This window comes from Solanum pennellii, chromosome 3 (genome assembly GCF_001406875.1).
Source record: "Solanum pennellii chromosome 3, SPENNV200".
Taxonomy (NCBI): Eukaryota; Viridiplantae; Streptophyta; class Magnoliopsida; order Solanales; family Solanaceae; genus Solanum; species Solanum pennellii.
In genome coordinates, this window is record NC_028639.1 from 64,382,520 (window position 1) to 64,402,925 (window position 20,406).

General features: G+C 36.3%; 3 protein-coding genes across 3 annotated transcripts; 1 reads left to right on the forward strand and 2 right to left on the reverse strand.

Annotated features, from left to right (window-relative positions):
* Window positions 1–560: 560 nt before the first annotated feature.
* LOC107014882 (40S ribosomal protein S3a) lies at window positions 561–3,060 on the reverse strand. Its single transcript, XM_015214995.2, has 7 exons — window positions 2,905–3,060; window positions 2,766–2,813; window positions 2,565–2,670; window positions 1,661–1,798; window positions 1,379–1,564; window positions 1,064–1,264; window positions 561–947 (listed from the first exon to the last, which is right to left on the reverse strand). The coding sequence occupies exons 1-7, from the start codon at window positions 2,913–2,915 to the stop codon at window positions 852–854; spliced, it is 786 nt and encodes a 261-aa protein (XP_015070481.1). The 5' UTR covers window positions 2,916–3,060; the 3' UTR covers window positions 561–851.
* A 71-nt stretch (window positions 3,061–3,131) lies between these two features.
* LOC107013571 lies at window positions 3,132–4,270 on the forward strand. Its single transcript, XM_027915766.1, has 2 exons — window positions 3,132–3,765; window positions 3,866–4,270. Exons 1-2 carry the CDS (start codon window positions 3,640–3,642, stop codon window positions 4,175–4,177), a joined length of 438 nt encoding a protein of 145 aa, XP_027771567.1. The 5' UTR covers window positions 3,132–3,639; the 3' UTR covers window positions 4,178–4,270.
* Window positions 4,271–12,755: 8,485 nt separating this feature from the next.
* Window positions 12,756–16,848, reverse strand: LOC107015267 (dihydropyrimidine dehydrogenase (NADP(+)), chloroplastic). The gene is made up of 7 exons (XM_015215485.2): window positions 16,343–16,848; window positions 15,144–15,407; window positions 14,864–15,034; window positions 14,079–14,191; window positions 13,805–13,991; window positions 13,411–13,520; window positions 12,756–13,111 (listed from the first exon to the last, which is right to left on the reverse strand). Exons 1-7 carry the CDS (start codon window positions 16,628–16,630, stop codon window positions 12,955–12,957), a joined length of 1,290 nt encoding a protein of 429 aa, XP_015070971.1. The 5' UTR covers window positions 16,631–16,848; the 3' UTR covers window positions 12,756–12,954.
* Window positions 16,849–20,406: the final 3,558 nt, after the last annotated feature.

A 20,406-nucleotide genomic window follows, 5' to 3' on the forward strand; every position in this document is an offset into this window, starting at 1 on the left:
TATATAATTCAAGTTTGACATCATATAAAAATACACTATTGTTGCTTCGGCTATTAGAATTTAGAGATTACAAATTATCAATTGAACGTACTTTGTATTGGCATTTTACTACTTTGTTTTTGGGCTTTGCAATGTTACATGAAAACTACTAAGACTTTTTGATCAGCCCAATCTTGTTCGAGCCTCACAAGCCCAACAGACTTACTTGGGCCAAACAAAAAGGCTTCATTCGAACTAAACGCTGAGGAGAAAGCAGGGACCGTATGCTGGTATTAAGACATCGATTACGCACAAGGTCCACATAAAAAACTGCAACGCCTTACTCAAAAATCTTGGTCAAAACCAAAAAAGATAAAAATACTTTTCCGATAAGATAGGGTGCAGCACCATAACATTCCAACTCAACATACCGTCGAAAGAACAAGTTTATCTGATTAACCCAACTCTCAAAATAAAAAAACTTATTGCTTATGCTTTAAGTTCAATTCGCAAGAGTAATTTCAGGCAACTACAGTTATATGTTCCATGCACCTTAAAACATTGGGTTTCACCAAAGATTAGAAGGCATGAAAAGGCAAGCACAAAGAGAAATGAATCTCCTGCGAAGCTTTACAAAAAAGCATGAATTACCAAGTTCCACAATGACATAATTCAACATACGGGAAAGAAATTAGTAATAGATAAAACAGCTGGAAAATCCATATCTTGGTCTATGATAATGTATGGATAAAACATAGGCAAAGAACCAGATGCAAAATTTTCAGATGTCACAACAAAACTCAACTTAAACAATGTGATGCTCTAAAGACTACCACCATATTGGGTAACGTAACTCGATGGATGAAACAAGTCTAAGATCCAGGAACCTCGGCCTCTGCCTCAGCTACTGTCTCATCAGCTGGCCGATCCAACTTCACACCAACATCTTCTGAATAGTCACCATGAACCTACAACATGAACTCTCGATCAATAACACAACAATTACAGCTATAAAATGAAATGACAGTGAACTTCGCAATGCATATATTGTCTACAGCAAATGATGAACAGATAGATATTATACCTCCATCAGCTTGCCAAGGTCAAATTTAGGGGCCTTGAGGATCTTGACCTTTCGAATATAGACATTTTGTAGGGGGAAGATGCTGGAAGTTGCTTTCTCAATCTCCCTGCCAATTGATTCGGGGATGAATTTTGCAACTAACTCCTTCAAGTCACAGGAACTGGCTTGGTTCCTCATGATCTCAACCATCTTCCTGCGGATCTACAACACAAGATAAAAATTCTTGTCAGCGACCAAAAATGAACTTCGCACGACATGAAGACAACAATAAGGATAAATGTTTGCACAAGTGCAAACCAAGCAAAAATACTATACCTGACGGATCTGGCTGCTCTGGGCATAGCAGGTACGCTTCTGTTGGTTTGGACGCTTCTTTGTAAAAGCAATACAGAACATCCTTAGAGTATAGCTGTCTGTAGTCTTGACATCAACATGGGCCTCAATCAAAGTCTGCCATTTGCGGACCAGAGACCTCAGCTTATCTGTTGTGAAATCCATTCCCTGTAATTATATAACAAAAATAGAGCTCAATATATAGTCATATGTGACAACTCTGAAACAGTGTGAACAAAAGATTGACTAAAAGGAACATCTTACATGGAAGTTTGTGAGAACATTCCTCCCTTGCACATCTTCTGCTCTCAAACGGATTTTCCTGAAAGCCTGATCCTCATCCTTCTGAAGATCAGCCAGGCTAACTTCAAATACTCTGTGTTTTAGACCCTCTGAAGCAATCTAAAAGGAATATCAAACAATTGTTCCCATCAGAAAAAGCACAAACAATTATAACTTGCTTATACCAAGAGATGAAAACACCAAGTTCCATATATAAGAATACAACAACATACCCAGAGCCTATATCTATGAATAAGTTCTCTATTTTTTAGGGTGGTGGAGTTAACAATTGCAGAAGCGGCAGATATCACAAAACAAAGCAAAACAATGTAAAAAGCTAGTGAAAAACTTCTCTACATATGTGGTCAGCATATACACTTATCACTTACAGGAAGCGAGAAAGAAACAAATGGCAACAAGGTAATTGACATACCAACGTTCATTAGATACGAGTTACAGAATCACAATGGCACATCTTAATATGAAATGAAGGAATTTGATAGCATATATAACAAAGTAAATGTTCTAGCACTCAGCGAGAGGTACATTGTAATACGGCAAACCAGTCCTCTCCAACTAGCAACACTAATTATAAAATAAAAAACTGGTCAAGTCGAGATGAATTGACAATAGAACAATTTTCTGACCAAATTTCTCACTCATTGCTCAAATTAACAAACATTTAATCCTTAAATACCAATAACAAGAATTTCTCCTCCATTCACTCACAATATGAATGCATATCTTTTCGTTAATTAGTCAACATTATACATCAGAACTAAACAGAATGCAAAACATACCCAAACGAAATAATACTATAAAATAAGCATTAAAACACAATATCAACAGAATCAAAAGGAAAACAAAATGAGAAGGGAATAAATACCTTGGTACCCTGAGTCCTGGTAACAAGGGTTTTGCCGACGTTCTTAATTTCAAAAACAGATGGTGCCTTGATGTCATACCAGTCCTTCTTTGCGTAGGGATCCGCCCTGCCAACATTCACACAGACAAACACAAATTAGTAAACCACATTACACATACACACACAAAAAGGAACCAGGATTTTGGTGTTAGTACTACTTACGCCTTCTTCTTTCCTCCCTTCTTTCCCTTGGAAATCCTCTTGTTCTTGCTGTACAATGAGACAATAAAACAGGATTAAAATTAGAAAAAAAGTAGAAGAGAAGAATCAGGAATATGGAGTGAGAGTTAAAGCGATATACCCGACGGCCATGTTGGAAAGAAGAGATTTGCTCTGCTTTGGGGGGGGTTTGGGGGAAGGGGATGAATGAGGCGAGGCTAGAGAAGCTGCGGAAGAGAAACCCTAGTTTCAGTGAAAGAGTGATGAAAAGCTTTAAACATGGTTATATATATGTTGGAATGAGAAAATCGGCCACTGGTTTTAGGTTTAATTACGATAATACCTTATATCCCCTGCGTTTCTTCTTTTATTTTATTTTATTTTGGGATAAGGAATTGTTATTTTAAAAAAGGCCAAAGTCATATGCGGCCACTCAAACTTGTCTCGATTATTCACTTAGACAACTCAACTAGACGTACTACCTATTGAACACCTTAACCACCCCGATTTGAACCGTAAAATCATTTTTTGCCCACATGGCAAATCGTTTGTGATTCACGCAAATGAAGCGCGTGAATTTGTTTTTTTCTCATTTTTTACACTGCCTACATGGCAGCAACGGTAACATTGCACTTCAATGTTAAAGTTGAAGTGAAATCCCCAATTCTCTTCCCCAAAATCATCTTCTCCAATTAGTTGAAGTGAAATCCCCAATTCTCTTCCCCAAAATCATCTTCCCCAATTTCTCTTCCCCAAAATCCATTTAGAACCCTAAATCTCCAATTCTCTCTTCTACTTCTAAATCTCCAAGTTTCTCTCTTCTTCTCTAAATATCCAAGTTTCTCTCTTCTTCTCTAAATCAATTCTCTTTTATCAAATGTCGCAAATTTCAGTAAATATCGATGAAGTTGATATATGCAAGTGTGGTTATTATTGTCGACTGAAAACTTCGAGGACTCCTTTGAACCCAGGTCGTCGATTTTTTGGATGCAAATCATCAAAGGTTTGTTATTTTTCAAACAAAAACTGTTCTTGTTGTACTATTTGAAAAATCAATATTTTGGTATATTTATTACGTCTTACTACTGTTATATGGTTTGTAGGAAAATGGTGGATGTGGATATTTTAGATGGATTGATCCGTCGCTTGAAAATGTTGATGAATCATCCTCAATGAATAGACTCATAGACGGTCAAAATCCGATTGATCGACTAAAGAGAAAAGTGAAAGAGCTTGAAGAAGAAAAAGATTCTTTGAAATTTCAATTGAATGAAAGTGAAGTGAAATTGATGGTATTGAACAAGAAGCTTAAGGAAGTTAAACTCCAAAGGGATTGGGAAAATGTCAAATTTAATCGAATTGTGATTGTTTTTCTTTGTCTACTAACTATTAAATGGTTCTTTAATATTTTGTAGTTGATAGTAGTTCAGGATTGTAATACTTAATTGTTTAGTTTTGCAGTAGTTAGGTAGTTATTCTAGATCAATTAGTGATGTTTTAATTGGTATATGTCCTTAATATTTTGTATCAAATTGGAAGTTTGAGTTGAATTGATCTCTGTTGAATTGATCACTTGCCATGTGTTTTGAATTTTTTTTCTGGAATTGAATTGATTAGTACTCTTATTGACAAAAACAAAAGGCATGCTTTGAAAGGTAGTGTAGTTGTTGTTCAAAAAGTAAGTTAATAACACAAATGCATTACTGAAAAATACATAACACACAGTAAGTAATGGAAATACATAACACAAATGCATTGAGAGGTAATAGAAAACCATTGTCTTACAATAGGCATAGTCTTGCTAACAGAAATACAATGTTCAAAAATACATTAGACAAGTGTTCAAATAAACCAAAGAGTAAATTGTTTTCAAATAGACACCAACTTCCCAAATGAACTACTTCCAGTTTTTCTTTTTAGCTTTCATTTGTTGTAATTGTGAGGTGCTGACTGCATCTTTTCCCTTCCATTTTAGGCCACGGGGTTTAAAACCAATGTCTATATTGGTTGGTGAAGCACTCTTCAATGTTGTTGGCCCATGTAGAATCTTCTCACTTGATGTACCAGGCTGCAATATAAGATAGAAAGTTTAACATAATGTTAGATTATAATATGGCTATAAAATATACACTAAAATAGGTAAACATGTTAAGTGAACATACATTTAATACTTGGGCTCCAGTTGTAGGATTAGAGTAAACACCAAAACCAGTTGCAGGCCTTCTGTTTTCTCCAGTAGCAGCAGCAAATGAGGCAGAACTGTATGGTCTCTTGTGACCTGATAAAGGTGGCAATTCACTAGAAGAACTATCCCTTTCTGTAACAAATGGAGTTCCTCTTGCATTAGCTTTTTTTCTTCCCAATCCTCTTCCAGTTCCAACTTGAACCCTATTTTGAGCAGGTCTTGGCACAGATGTTGTGTCAGCACAAATAGAAGTTGTTTGACTTGATTGTGTAGTTGCATATGTGGTTCTGGAAGTAGAATGTGATGGACCTCCCATTGTAGATGGACCTCCCATTGTAGACTATATAACATAAATAAGGATATATGAAAACTTGTACAACAAACTTAAAATGCAAATGAATTTTTAAAGGATAGCCATTATCTAATCTTACTGTTGTTTGGGTAGTTCTTGGCACAGTTCTTGGCACAGCACTGGTATCAGGACAAACAGAACTTTGTGTTCTAACCTGTTGAACAAAAATAAGTACATATGAATAACTGTCTAACTGAAAATTAAGGCAAATGAATATGTAAAGCAAATCTTACTCTTGTTTGAGAATAACTTTGTTGGCTGTTTCCTTGACTTGTAGGTTGAGAAGTGCTCCCCCTCCCATACTATGTCACCACAAAATAAAACATATGATTATAAACTTTAAGCAATTTACAAATGTGAATATGACTAGTATTACTTACTCTTGCACACACAGCTTTGTTATGACCAGTTTTCTTGCAAATGGAACATGTCATCTTTACTCCTTTTCTGGAAATTTTTCCCCATTTTTTGGGCTCATCCTTGCTCTTTCTTCTCTTCTTGCCAGGTCTGCCTGGCATTTTTCTTGGTTTTGGAGGCTCTATTGATGGATTTGTAGTTTTAGGCCACATTCTCATATTGGGTATTGGTTGGATGAAATGATTGTAAGCCTTGAGAAATGTTTCCTTCATATACCAGTGCTCTACATGTTGATCAGGATCTTGATTCAAGTAATAATAAGCACAAATAGCATGAGGGCAAGGAATACCTCTCAACATCCACAACCTACAGTCACAATGCTTCTTCTCCAAGTCAACAACAAATGAGTATTCCCCATCACTAATCTCAAAACCATTCACCCCATTCCATTGAACATTACAGTTCTTTGAATACTCCTTGTTTCTTTCTAGTATTGCCCTTGCCATAGGTGCAATGTCTGATATCCATGTTTCAGCAAATTTGATCATGTCTATGTGTCTGTTCATCATTTTATGCCTAATATCCTCTAGCATGGTAATAATTGATTTATGTCTAGCAGCTAAGATCCAGGAATTGAAAGTCTCACACATGTTATTTTCTACAACATCACACTTGGAATGAGTTTGAAAAAAAGCTCTACACCAATTTATGGGATCATAATGTAATAAGTCCTCTGTTATTTCCTTCTTACCTAGCTTAGACATTGCATGAACTTCTTCACCAAACTTGACTTCAAAAGAGGCCTTTGAGCATCTCCAAAACTGTTTCCTTCTTTCTTCTCCTTTCCAGTTAACATGCCAATTACTCCATATATGTCTAGCACACATTCTTTTCTCAGCATTTGGTAACAACTCCAACAATACAGGAATAAGTCCCTAACAAAAAGTATATACAGAATAAGTAATTGGAGTAGTAAAACTAAACTAAAAAAAGAAGAAATTGTATAAACAATACCTTTTGCATATCTGACATCACAGTCAAACCTTCACCAGTTCCCAAGTTTAGATCAGCAATTAAATAACTTATGAACCAGCTCCAACTATGTTTTGTTTCTGTATCCACAACAGCCCAGGCAATGGGATACATTTGATTGTTCCCATTCTTTCCAACAGCAACTAATAATTCACCCTTACAAGCTCCCTTGAGAAAACAACCATCAAATCCAATTATATTCCTACACCCCTCCAACCATCCTTGCTTAAATGCATGAAAGCATACATAAAAATACACAAAAAGGTTCTTCCCTGGTTCAGTTTCCTTATCAATTTTTACCCAACAAGAGCTTCCAGGATTGGTTTGTTTGATCACATCTGCATAGTCACACAATCTGGCAAATTCCAGATTCCAATCACCCATGTCTTCCCTCATAATTTTCTGTTTAGCCCTGTAACAAAGAGTCTTACCAACATAAAGACCCAATGTCTTTCTAACCAAATCTTGAATTTCCCAAATCCTTATGTATGGTTGAGATATAATTCTGTCCTTAAACTTTCTAGCAATAAACTTTGAATTACACAACTTATTTCTGTTTAATGGAATACACTTGTGAATAGGATGATAGTTCTTTACAATAAAATCACCTGAGTCCTTGCAATCGAAGCATATAACAACCACTTACACTTAACATTTTTGCACTTCACCCTCACTCTATGTTTTTCATTAGGTCTTAGCTTTAACTGTCTTCTATACTCTACAGCATAATCTGCCACTGCTTTCCTGAACTGATCTGCCCCTTCAAAGACCATTCCAAGCTCAAAAATTGACACTTCACTATCTTCATCATACCTAACCTTTCTGCTTCTCCTTCTAGCAGGTATGTCTACTCCCCTAACAGCATCCACATCTAGTTGTTCATCACTATCATCACTCCAACAGTCAGAGCTATCAATGTAATCTTCATCTTCACCCAATTTTCCAGCATATTTGTCAGTTTTGTTCTTTCCAATATCCTCAAAACCTCTATCTATACCACCAGCTTCTCCAACTGGTATTTCTTCAAATTCAGCAGCCTTTTTTCTCTGTTTTTTGTTTCTTCTTTCTTCTCTAAATGCTCTTAGCTCCTCATCAATATCTGAACCATCTTCTGAAGGTATATCTAAATCTGAATCACTACTCAAGAAATCAGATGCATCTTCTCCACCTAGGTTATCATCCACTTCCTCTCCACCTAGGCTAACATGCTCACCCTCACCACCCTCACCAGTAAGGTTAGCAGCTTCACCCTCACCACCCTCACCACTAAGGTTACAAGCCTCACCTTCTTCACTTAAGTTAACTGTCTCACCATCTTCACCATTAGTTAGATATCCTATAGTTACCTCAGTGTCAAGTAAGGGTTTATCTAATACATGACAGACATATACTTCAAAAGTGTCCTCATGTTTTAAGTCTTTAATAAGGTGTAGTAAATGTTGGTCAGTTGTAATTAGGATCCATTTTTTTTCGATAAGTCTTTCACATAAAAGCCTCCAACAGTTTCATACCCTAATTCTTTAGTATAATACAATAGTTCCAAAATGGAAAAGTGGTCCTTGATGATATACCTTAGTGCAGACACACAGTTTCCAACATAAGTAGGGACAGCCGATAACTCAGACAAGATTCCACCATGGTAAATCTTCGTAAATATGATTTCCTCCATGGTCAATTGTTAGCAGCCCTCTACAAAAATCAAGCAAACCCTATATTTAACGGAATATACTCATACAAACAACTAAAAAACAAAGCTTTAAATCATACTTTTGGGTAATAGTAAAGAATAGACAGAATATTCGCAAAACCCTACATTTTTACAAAACCACAGCTTTATGAAATTCATATAAGAAAGCATGTAAAGAAACAAAAATCAAACTTACAGGAGGATAGATCGTAACACGAAAAAGAGGAATCAAACAAAAATCGAACAAGGAACTGGAATGAATCGTGAGATGGAGAGCTTGAAATCAAAAGAAAGTGTGAAGTTAGAGAGAGAGAGAAAGAGATCTGTTCAGTGAAAGTTAACGATTTGGGAATTTTCCCAAATTTAGGCATTAACAAATACACGTGGGATACACGTGGGAATTTTTAAATGGTCATTCAATACACGCCAGATACACGTGGGGCGGTTAACTACACGCGCCACATAATTAATGAAAAGTGATTAAAAAATGGTTTTCGGTTCAAATCTGGGGTGGTTAAGGTGTTCAATAGGTAGTACGTCTAGTTGAGGTGTCTAAGTGAATAATCGGGACAAGTTTGAGTGGCCGCATATGACTTTGGCCTTTAAAAAAAAAAGTCACATAAAGCCTAAAAAAAATTTAAAAGAAAAAAGAACATTTGTTATAAATCCATTGAATAGTATATTGTCCATTTGCTTTCTTCATAAACTTATCTTATCATTCATCTACATTTTCAAGGTGGCATGAACCTTTGTAGATAACTATGTACCTGTTAATTGGGCATTTATCATGGTGACCTTTGATAGTGATATCTTAACACTATAAATAGGGATATCACTCACCATTTGTGAAATACACACTTGAATAAGAAAAATTCTCTCCTCTATCTTATACTTTTTGTCTTCTTCTTCTTATATTCTGAGTTTTTTTATAATACGTTATCAGCACGAAGTTGCTACTTGCAAAGGTATTATATAAATCTTTTTATTTAATTCACATATTCCCTCATAATTTCATTATGTCGAATTTATCCAAACTTGAGTTTGTGGCATTAAATATTTCTGGAAAGAATTATCTTTCATGGGTACTCGATGCTGAGATTCACTTGGCTGCTAAAGGTCTTGATGTCACTATTACTCAGGGAAATGAAGCATCGAGTTAAGATAAGGTGAAGGCTATGATTTTCCTTCGTCATCATCTTGATGAGGGCCTGAAGATTGAATATCTAACGGTAAAAGATCCACTTGAATTGTGAACTGATTTGAAGGGGAGATATAACCACCTAAAGGCAACAGTGTTGCCAAGAGCTCGTTATGAGTGGATGCATTTACTATTTCAAGATTTTAAGATCGTAACTGAATACAACTCTGTTGTATTCGCGATTACCTCCCAGTTGAAATTATGTGAGGAGACTATAAAATATGATGACATGTTGGAAAAGACACTTACTTTCCATGGCTCAAATGTGATATTGCAACAACAATATCGTGAAAAGAGTTTTCAGAAATATTCTGAACTAATCTTATGCTTTTGGTGGTTGAGCAACATAATGCTCTTTTAATGAAAAATCATGAAGCTCGTCCCACTGGAGCTGCTCCATTACCGAAGGCAAATGTGATAGGAAAACATGATCAATCTAAAGTAAAAAGAGATGATCATCGGGGCTATAATAATGCACGGGGACGTGACAAAGATAAGAGACGATACACTAATCGTCGAGGAGGTGGTCATAATAAAAGGGAGAACAACATGAGTTCTCAAAATAACCTCCCTCAAAAAGTAATTGTCGTCGTTGTGGCATGAAAGGCCATTGGAAGAATGAATGTCGCACACATGAGCATTTTGTAACGCTCTATCAAAATTCCTTTAAAAGAAAGGAAATAAAAGTGGTGCTTCCTCTTCCAATGCTCGAGTTGAGTGACATATGACTCTTAAAGATGATGATAAGCCGGGAACATCTCAGAAATATGATAAGGATGTTGAAGCAAATTTGGCTTTAAAGGATGATATTTTTTATGATCTTGGTGACATTACTCATATGAAAGTTGATGACTTCTTTGGAGATCGAAACTGATGTTTGATCTTTTAGCTGGGGAATGAAGTCTGTTAATATTTTACATAATATTTTAGTTATGTGTTTTTAATTATTATGTTATTCATATTGAAGTATTTAAATTTTCGTTGTTAGTTTTGTTTCTTCCTTCTTTTAATGTATTTTATTTTAATCAAAATTAATAGAAATTCCCAATTGTCAGTTGGATTCAAGATGAGTAATGGAGATGTATGCCTTCTTGATAGTGCTACAACGCATACAATATTAAAAGAAAAGAAATACTTTTCTAATTTGGTTATAAAAATGACATATGTCAATACAATATCAGGTAGTACAAAATTAATTGAGGACTCTGGAAGAGCGGCCTTATTACTATTGGGAGGGACAATATTAACCGTTGATAATGCATTATATTGTAGTAAGTCTCAAAGAAACTTATTAAGTTTCAAAGTTATTCACCAAAATTGCTATCATGCTGAGACAACTAATGAAGGAAATGTTGAATACCTTTACATTACTACAATTAATGTAGAGAAGAAAATTGTGCATGAAAAATTACCTGCACTTTCTTCTGGGTTGTACTATACAAGTATAAGTACAGTTGAATCACATGTCGTGGTAAACAAAAGGTTTACTAATTTTAATGATTTTATCATTTGGCATGACCAGTTGGGTCATCCCGAATTTAATATGATGTGCAAAATCATTGAGAATTCATATGGGCACACTTTAAAGAGCCCAAATATCCTTCAATCAAAGAAATTCTCTTGTGGTGCTTGTTCTCAAGGAAAGTTGATCATTAAACCATCAAAAGTTAAGGTTGGAACTGAATACCCTGCGTTTCTGAAATGTATACAGGGTGATATATGTGGACCAATTCAACCTGCATGTGGACCCTTTAAATATTATATGGTCTTGATAGATGCTTCTATAAGATGGTCACATGTGTGCTTATTATCAACTAGCAAAATGGCTTTTGCGAGATTGTTGGCTCAAATAATACGATTAAAAGCACAATTTCCAGACTATACAATAAAGACAATCCGTCTAGATAATGCTGGTGAGTTTACATATCAGGCATTGAATGATTATTGTATGTCTATTGGTATAACAGTTGAACATCCAGTTGCGCATGTTCACACCCAGAACGGTCTAGTAGAATCATTGATTAAACGTCTGCAATTGATAGCTAGACCATTGCTAATGAGAACAAAGTTTTCTGTGTCTATGTGGGGGCATGCTATTTTGGATGCAGCAGCACTTGTGCGCATAAGGCCGACCAATTATCATGAATTCTCCCCATTATAATTGGCTTTTGGTCAAGAGCCAAACATTTCTCATCTTAGAATTTTGGATGTGCAGTGTATGTCCCAATTGCTCCACCACAACGCACAAAGATTGGGCCCTAAAGAAGGTTTGGGATATATGTTGGGTATGAATCTCCTTCAATCATAAAATATTTGGAGCCTATGACTGGAGATTTATTTAAGGCAAGATTTGCTGATTGTCATTTTGATGAATCAGTATAACCAACATTAGGGGGAGAACATAAGTCGTCGGGAAAAGAGATAGATTGGAATTCATCATCTCTATCTTATCTGGATCCTCGAACAAACCAATGTGAGCAAGAAGTTCAAAGAATAATTTATTTGCAGAACATTGCAAATCAGGTGCCAGATGCATTTACTAATCTTCCAAGGATTACTAAATCGCATATTCCAGCTGTTAATGCTCCAGTTCGAGTTGATATTTCGACAGGACAAATTGTTAAGTTTATGTGTTCAATCAAGATAGCGAAAGTAAGTTGAGGTGTTTTAAACGTCTACTTCCAAAATTGAAATGTTGACTTAATCTATTAAGGTCAAGTTTGATAGTTTATCTTTATTTCAAACTATTTTATCAAATTAGAAGGCAAAATGTTCTGGGAGCCTTTTTACTTATCTCAAATTATCATCCTGGCATGCACTCCAATTTTGTCAATTAAATATTTAAACTTTTTAAAACTTTAACATTTTAAATTCCTTTTTCATCTTATCAGTGTGTTTTTGTAATACAAACAACTACATGTTTTATTCCCCAATATCTTTTAATGACATATGTGAAATAAAATATTAAAAATTTATTCTTACCAGAAGTACTTTATGCAAAACATTTGTTCCAAATAAGCTGATTTTAAATATGGAGCTGCATTTTCAGTACTCATGATTTATTTTATCTTCCAATTATATACATCTGCATTGAGTGATATATTTTAGATATAAATATAGCTATCCTCTAATAATAAACTGGCTTTTTGGATGATTAGAGTAACTAAAAATAAATTCTGGGATTCTACATCATAAACACTAGTATTTTGAATTAAGTTAAAAGATAACATAAATGAAAACAAGAGTTGTGAAAGTCCTATAAGCAAAGAACAAGAAAGAGGTCAAAGTCACTATACACCAATCCAGTCAGATATATGAAAGAGATTGATTTATTCATAATCTACAATATGAGATGACAAGTGCATTTAGAGGTTTTCAAGTCTAATTGGAAACCATGCTTTCAGTTTCTTGCACAAAGCCATCTCCTGTCCAGTCTCTGTCTGATTGTAAACCTTTCTTAACTGCTTTCCTTTGACGTATTGCTTCTTGCTGCCTTCTCACCAAATCTGTGTGTGTCGTGAAGTACTCAAGTGACGTTCTGTGCATAACACAAATTCAAATTGTAAACAAGAGAATCTTATCATTATGAGTTACTACGGAAGTGTACATATAGCTTTATGCAGTAGCACTGGGAAGCTCAAACTTGAAGTGCTGGGACAAGTTAATAGAAACCATATAAGTGAATCTTATAGGGAGAAAGTTCAGAACCTACTAGATAATGCAATCTAGTTATTGATATTGCAGCTGAGCGTTAATTCTATTCTTTCAACGTTTAGATGGATCTAATGTCTCTTCGTATGTGTGCGCGAGTGTGAGAGAGAAAGAGAGAGAGATTACCCTCTGAAATCTTCTATTGATGAAAAGTTGTGCTTTCTCATGAAATCTTTCAGCTCAGAGCACAACGTTTTCACAAGACCATATCCATGCATCATGACACCGGTACAAACCTACATAATAAACCAATAAAGATTTTATCATTCCAAGATAATTCCATGTTAAAAAGGATGGAAGAGGGGGAAAGAAAAGAACAAACAAACAAATTAAGAGGAGTTGCCCATGTCTCTTCACCATTTTACTGAAATATCATTAAATTGTTTTGAAGATTTCTCACTTGTGTTAGATCGCAGCTCAGAAGAAATTTTTATTTAGTCGAAGTCAAATGGGGACAAGGAAAAGTCCTAAATTTGGTTTAGCCACAAACATACAGTAAACGGTCAGTTTCTAATCCAACCTGTACAGTATCTGCTCCGAGAAGAATAAACTCAGCAGCATCACCACCTGTCTCAACTCCCCCAATAGCAGAGAGTGAATAGTCCTTATCTCCGAATTCTGACTTCATCATCCGTGCAATGTTCATTACTTTTGCAAGGGCAATTGGGTGCACTGCCTTTGATGAGTAGCCTCCAGGAGTAGAGTAGCTAAGGAAAACAGTAGAAAATGAATTGCCGGAATCATAAAAGCAGAAAATTTTAATTCAGCATACTTCTCAATGTAGAGATACTAACCCCTCAACACAAGGCTCGGGCCTCAAGGTGTCAAGATTGATTCCCATTACACTCATGATTGTATTTATAGCAGATACCCCCTCGCACCCTTGGTTAAGAGCCACCCTAGCCGGCTACAATCCAAGAAGAAGAAATAAGAAACACAGCGAAGAAATAACTTAATACATGAAAGAATGTTGATAACTTGTTGGACACGGTGAATAACAAACTAGTGGGCGGCCATAATTATAGAAGTGAAGTGAAGGTGAAGATGGTTTAATCCAGACATAGAGACTATTAATGATAAATATATCACTTCATTTCAAGCGAAGGTGGTCCTCTTAAACGCCAAACTAATAATCATCAAACAGCTCTAACGAATTCACAATCACACTTCCCAAGTCCTTAACAGTCATTATCAACCTCATTCAAATTGGTAAGGACTTTTAATTGGAAAGTGCAATAGAGAGACATTGAAACAAAACCAAGCTTAATCACCAAACAAGTAAAGGGGTCACAAAAGGTGAAAGATAGAATGATCCAAAGAAGAAATTACACTATGTCATCAGGTTGATTTAGGGAGGATTAGGACACACTCCGTCTTCCAAAAAACTAACAGCATATACAAGCTCCAAAATGCAATTTTCCCCTACTTTAGGATTAATGCGAGAACTTTTTAGTAACAAAGGGAGATTATAGATGATCTATAGAAGAAGTTATGACCTTCATGACATATGAAATTGGTTCCTGGTTTAAACATTTTAGCGATCTATCATCTTTGTTTTATAAATGCTATAACGAAATACCTTGGTAATGTCGGTGATATTAGGGGTCATCTTTGCCCAAACTGGAACTGTGGCTACAGCATTGATCCATCCACAAACCTCCTCCAAGAGATCACAATCTTGACCAACAGCAGCACCCATTCTACGTTCTGGCATACCATGGGGACACGAGAAGTTGATTTCAAAGGCATCCTGAAAAACAGTATCAATATAGAGAGTCATAAAAACTAAAAAGAGAATCAATGCGACAACACTACTATAATGCAGAAAAAATCTTATCCATTAAGTCGCATATGCTTACAATTCCAGTTTCCTCACATCTGTAAATAAGTTCCTCCCAAGCAGCTTTGTTATATTCTTCCATGATAGAAGCAATTAGTATCCTATCTGGATACTCTTCTTTCAATTGCTTAAACTCTTTCAGCATTGTTTCCAGAGGTCGATCACTAATGAGCTCAATATTCTGCCACCCAATAATTTGTCCTTTGGCAGAACCATTTGCATCTGCTCTTAGTTTAGCATATCTAGGGGTCACATTTTTTACTTTATCGGCTTCCAAAGACACCTGAGGGAAGAAAAAAATAATTACTCCATAAAAAAGGAAAGTCTTTCTTCTCTGTTCTTTTCACAACAGAAATAAGTAAAAAAGTGTTGATCTCACTTTTCACAGATAAAAACATCCTTTAAAAAAATAAAATAAAAAGAGCTTCCACACTTTTCAGTTACAATTATTCCCTCTTGTTTCAATTTGTTTGTCCCATTTTGATTTGACACGGAGTTCAAAAAAGTAAAAAAGACTTTTGAATCTTATGTTTTAAACTAAAGATACGTAGAACAAAATGTCATTTAATCTTGAGCGTTTAAACATCTCATATGAAAAGTTGAAATCAAAGAGTTGTTAAAAAAGGGAAGAGACATTTTTTAAGACAAACAAATTGAAACGGAAGGAAGTACTATTTACAGTTTACTTGATCTAGAATCAGCACATGCAAAACTCCATAACAAGTTAAATGATAACTCCACACATACTGATCCAAGAACCTACATACATGATCTCAAGGTGGATCCAATGTTAATGTACCTGGTTCATCTCAACTACATACTTTCGACGCAGAGCATAAACTATGTGTAAAATTTTACTAAAATTGCAACAAATTTAAAAACACAGTGGGTTCAATGCAAGAACAGATTGAACTAATAGAATTTAAATCCTGGATCCACCTCTTAATGATCTCCAATCTCAGAAGATCTATAAGTTAATGTCATTTGAACAAACTTTACTAGAGCAGTTGCCATACTCAATTCGATGCAAATCAACAGCTCAATTTAGTTTCTTCTTTCATTTTACTCTTCCTACTTAATCAGACTTTGATAAAAAGATCGGAAGTACTACTAACAGATAACAGAAAAACTGGCACTAGATCCACCACAGAAAAAAAATATGGATTAAAAAAGGATCCATGAAAGAGGTAGTACTACTAAAGTCGAATAAAGCTTTACCGTTTTGGCGATAACACCACCCCAGCCTTCATCAAAGGCTCTCTTCATCACTGTATAGTTGGTCCCTGGTGGACCCGACCCAATAACAAATGGGTTAGGCATTTTCAACCCGTTAACAGTTACACTTAGATCGGGCTCCACTGATTGGCCCTCTGATGCCATAATTCTGAACCCAACTCGTTTTCTACCGAAATTTAACCGACCAGCCCGACCCATCACCGGGTTTTCAACACCCGAGTTCCCATCAAGTCCAATTCTGATTCGTTGAGCCAATCCAAGAGACGCCATAGCTGGGAGAAAATTGAAGAAGTTGGTTTCTGACTCAGTTGAAACAGGAAACAGAGGAAAAGATGAAAATGAATATCTAGGAATCTGAGTTGGGAGAATAAGAAAATTGTATTTCAATAGCTGTTGATTGGAGTTATCTAGTTGTAGTTTAGTAGAAGTTATCAAGGGAATAAAATTTGTTTGTTTTTTTCAGTTATAGATCAAGATTCACGTGTGTCTTATTTTTTTTTCAATCCGGTCTTTCAAATAAATATTAAAGGATTACTTATTTTTCAATTAATTATACGGACAAGGGCCTAAAATACCCTTAAAGTATTGAAAATGGTACAAAATTACCCTTCATCCACCTATTGGCTCCAAAATGCCCTTTTCATCCACCTATTGGCTCCAAAATACCCTTGTCATCCACCTTTGGGTTCAAAATTGACCATTTTTTAATTGTTTTAAAATTGAACTCTTTTAAAGGATTACTTATTTTTCAATCCGGTCTTTCAAATAAATATTAAAGGATTACTTATTTTTCAATTAATTATACGGACAAGGGCCTAAAATACCCTTAAAGTATTGAAAATGGTACAAAATTACCCTTCATCCACCTATTGGCTCCAAAATGCCCTTTTCATCCCCCTATTGGCTCCAAAATGCCCTTTTCATCCCCCTATTGGCTCCAAAATGCCCTTTTCATCCCCCTATTGGCTCCAAAATGCCCTTTTCATCCCCCTATTGGCTCCAAAATGCCCTTTTCATCCCCCTATTGGCTCCAAAATGCCCTTTTCATCCCCCTATTGGCTCCAAAATGCCCTTTTCATCCCCCTATTGGCTCCAAAATGCCCTTTTCATCCCCCTATTGGCTCCAAAATGCCCTTTTCATCCCCCTATTGGCTCCAAAATGCCCTTTTCATCCCCCTATTGGCTCCAAAATGCCCTTTTCATCCCCCTATTGGCTCCAAAATGCCCTTTTCATCCCCCTATTGGCTCCAAAATGCCCTTTTCATCCCCCTATTGGCTCCAAAATGCCCTTTTCATCCCCCTATTGGCTCCAAAATGCCCTTTTCATCCCCCTATTGGCTCCAAAATGCCCTTTTCATCCCCCTATTGGCTCCAAAATGCCCTTTTCATCCCCCTATTGGCTCCAAAATGCCCTTTTCATCCCCCTATTGGCTCCAAAATGCCCTTTTCATCCCCCTATTGGCTCCAAAATGCCCTTTTCATCCCCCTATTGGCTCCAAAATGCCCTTTTCATCCCCCTATTGGCTCCAAAATGCCCTTTTCATCCCCCTATTGGCTCCAAAATGCCCTTTTCATCCCCCTATTGGCTCCAAAATGCCCTTTTCATCCCCCTATTGGCTCCAAAATGCCCTTTTCATCCCCCTATTGGCTCCAAAATGCCCTTTTCATCCCCCTATTGGCTCCAAAATGCCCTTTTCATCCCCCTATTGGCTCCAAAATGCCCTTTTCATCCCCCTATTGGCTCCAAAATGCCCTTTTCATCCCCCTATTGGCTCCAAAATGCCCTTTTCATCCCCCTATTGGCTCCAAAATGCCCTTTTCATCCCCCTATTGGCTCCAAAATGCCCTTTTCATCCCCCTATTGGCTCCAAAATGCCCTTTTCATCCCCCTATTGGCTCCAAAATGCCCTTTTCATCCCCCTATTGGCTCCAAAATGCCCTTTTCATCCCCCTATTGGCTCCAAAATGCCCTTTTCATCCCCCTATTGGCTCCAAAATGCCCTTTTCATCCCCCTATTGGCTCCAAAATGCCCTTTTCATCCCCCTATTGGCTCCAAAATGCCCTTTTCATCCCCCTATTGGCTCCAAAATGCCCTTTTCATCCCCCTATTGGCTCCAAAATGCCCTTTTCATCCCCCTATTGGCTCCAAAATGCCCTTTTCATCCCCCTATTGGCTCCAAAATGCCCTTTTCATCCCCCTATTGGCTCCAAAATGCCCTTTTCATCCCCCTATTGGCTCCAAAATGCCCTTTTCATCCCCCTATTGGCTCCAAAATGCCCTTTTCATCCCCCTATTGGCTCCAAAATGCCCTTTTCATCCCCCTATTGGCTCCAAAATGCCCTTTTCATCCCCCTATTGGCTCCAAAATGCCCTTTTCATCCCCCTATTGGCTCCAAAATGCCCTTTTCATCCCCCTATTGGCTCCAAAATGCCCTTTTCATCCCCCTATTGGCTCCAAAATGCCCTTTTCATCCCCCTATTGGCTCCAAAATGCCCTTTTCATCCCCCTATTGGCTCCAAAATGCCCTTTTCATCCCCCTATTGGCTCCAAAATGCCCTTTTCATCCCCCTATTGGCTCCAAAATGCCCTTTTCATCCCCCTATTGGCTCCAAAATGCCCTTTTCATCCCCCTATTGGCTCCAAAATGCCCTTTTCATCCCCCTATTGGCTCCAAAATGCCCTTTTCATCCCCCTATTGGCTCCAAAATGCCCTTTTCATCCCCCTATTGGCTCCAAAATGCCCTTTTCATCCCCCTATTGGCTCCAAAATGCCCTTTTCATCCCCCTATTGGCTCCAAAATGCCCTTTTCATCCCCCTATTGGCTCCAAAATGCCCTTTTCATCCCCCTATTGGCTCCAAAATGCCCTTTTCATCCACCTATTGGCTCCAAAATACCCTTGTCATCCACCTTTGGGTTCAAAATTGACCATTTTTTAATTGTTTTAAAATTGAACTCTTTTAAAGGATTACTTATTTTTCAATCCGGTCTTTCAAATAAATATTAAAGGATTACTTATTTTTCAATTAATTATTCGGACAAGGGCCTAAAATACCCTTAAAGTATTGAAAATGGTACAAAATTACCCTTCATCCACCTATTGGCTCCAAAATGCCCTTTTCATCCACCTATTGGCTCCAAAATACCCTTGTCATCCACCTTTGGGTTCAAAATTGACCATTTTTTAATTGTTTTAAAATTGAACTCTTTAAATATTTTTTGAAATACTTCGCGTTCAACTATTAATTATAAATTTAATTTATTAATATAATTTATAAACCAATCCACTATCCACTCATTACTAACTAAACCTCACTCAATTAATAATTCAATTATAATATCAAAATCGTCATAAACACTACTAAAGCACGATGAAATTATAGATTACTGAAAATGACATTCAAAATTATTCTAGTCCGAATTGAACCCCCAATTAAATTTAGGTTGAGCCGCTTATTTAGGAGGACACTTTCTTTCAAAATTGAATTAGAAATTTATGATTAAAGATAAAGAAATAATACATCCTAGTTAATTCATGCACTTTTTTTAAATATAATTTTATAAATATTTATGATTTATTTTAAAACCTTTAATATATTATTTTGAAAAAAAGTTACCTATGAAGTAACATCACATAATTGAGACGTAAGAATAATTAAGATGAACATAGTCAGACTTTTAAGTTTATCGGTGATTTTTATTTAGCCACTTGAATGTATGATAATTTACTTATATAATTTTTAAAAACACTCAATTGGCAGTAGCTTGCATTAATAATGTGATGGGTTCATTAATTTAGAGGGATTTAATTAGTAATGGGTGGGTAGTGGATTTATTTATAAATTACACTAATAAGTTAAATTATAACAAATAGTTGAGCGCCACGTATTTAAAAAAGTATTTAAATAGTTTAAATATAAAACCGTTAAATAAGTGGTCAATTTTGAACCAAAAGGTGGATGACAAGGGTATTTTGGACCCAATAGGTGGGTGGGAAGGGCATTTTGGAGCAAATAGGTGGATGAAGGGTATTTTGTACCATTT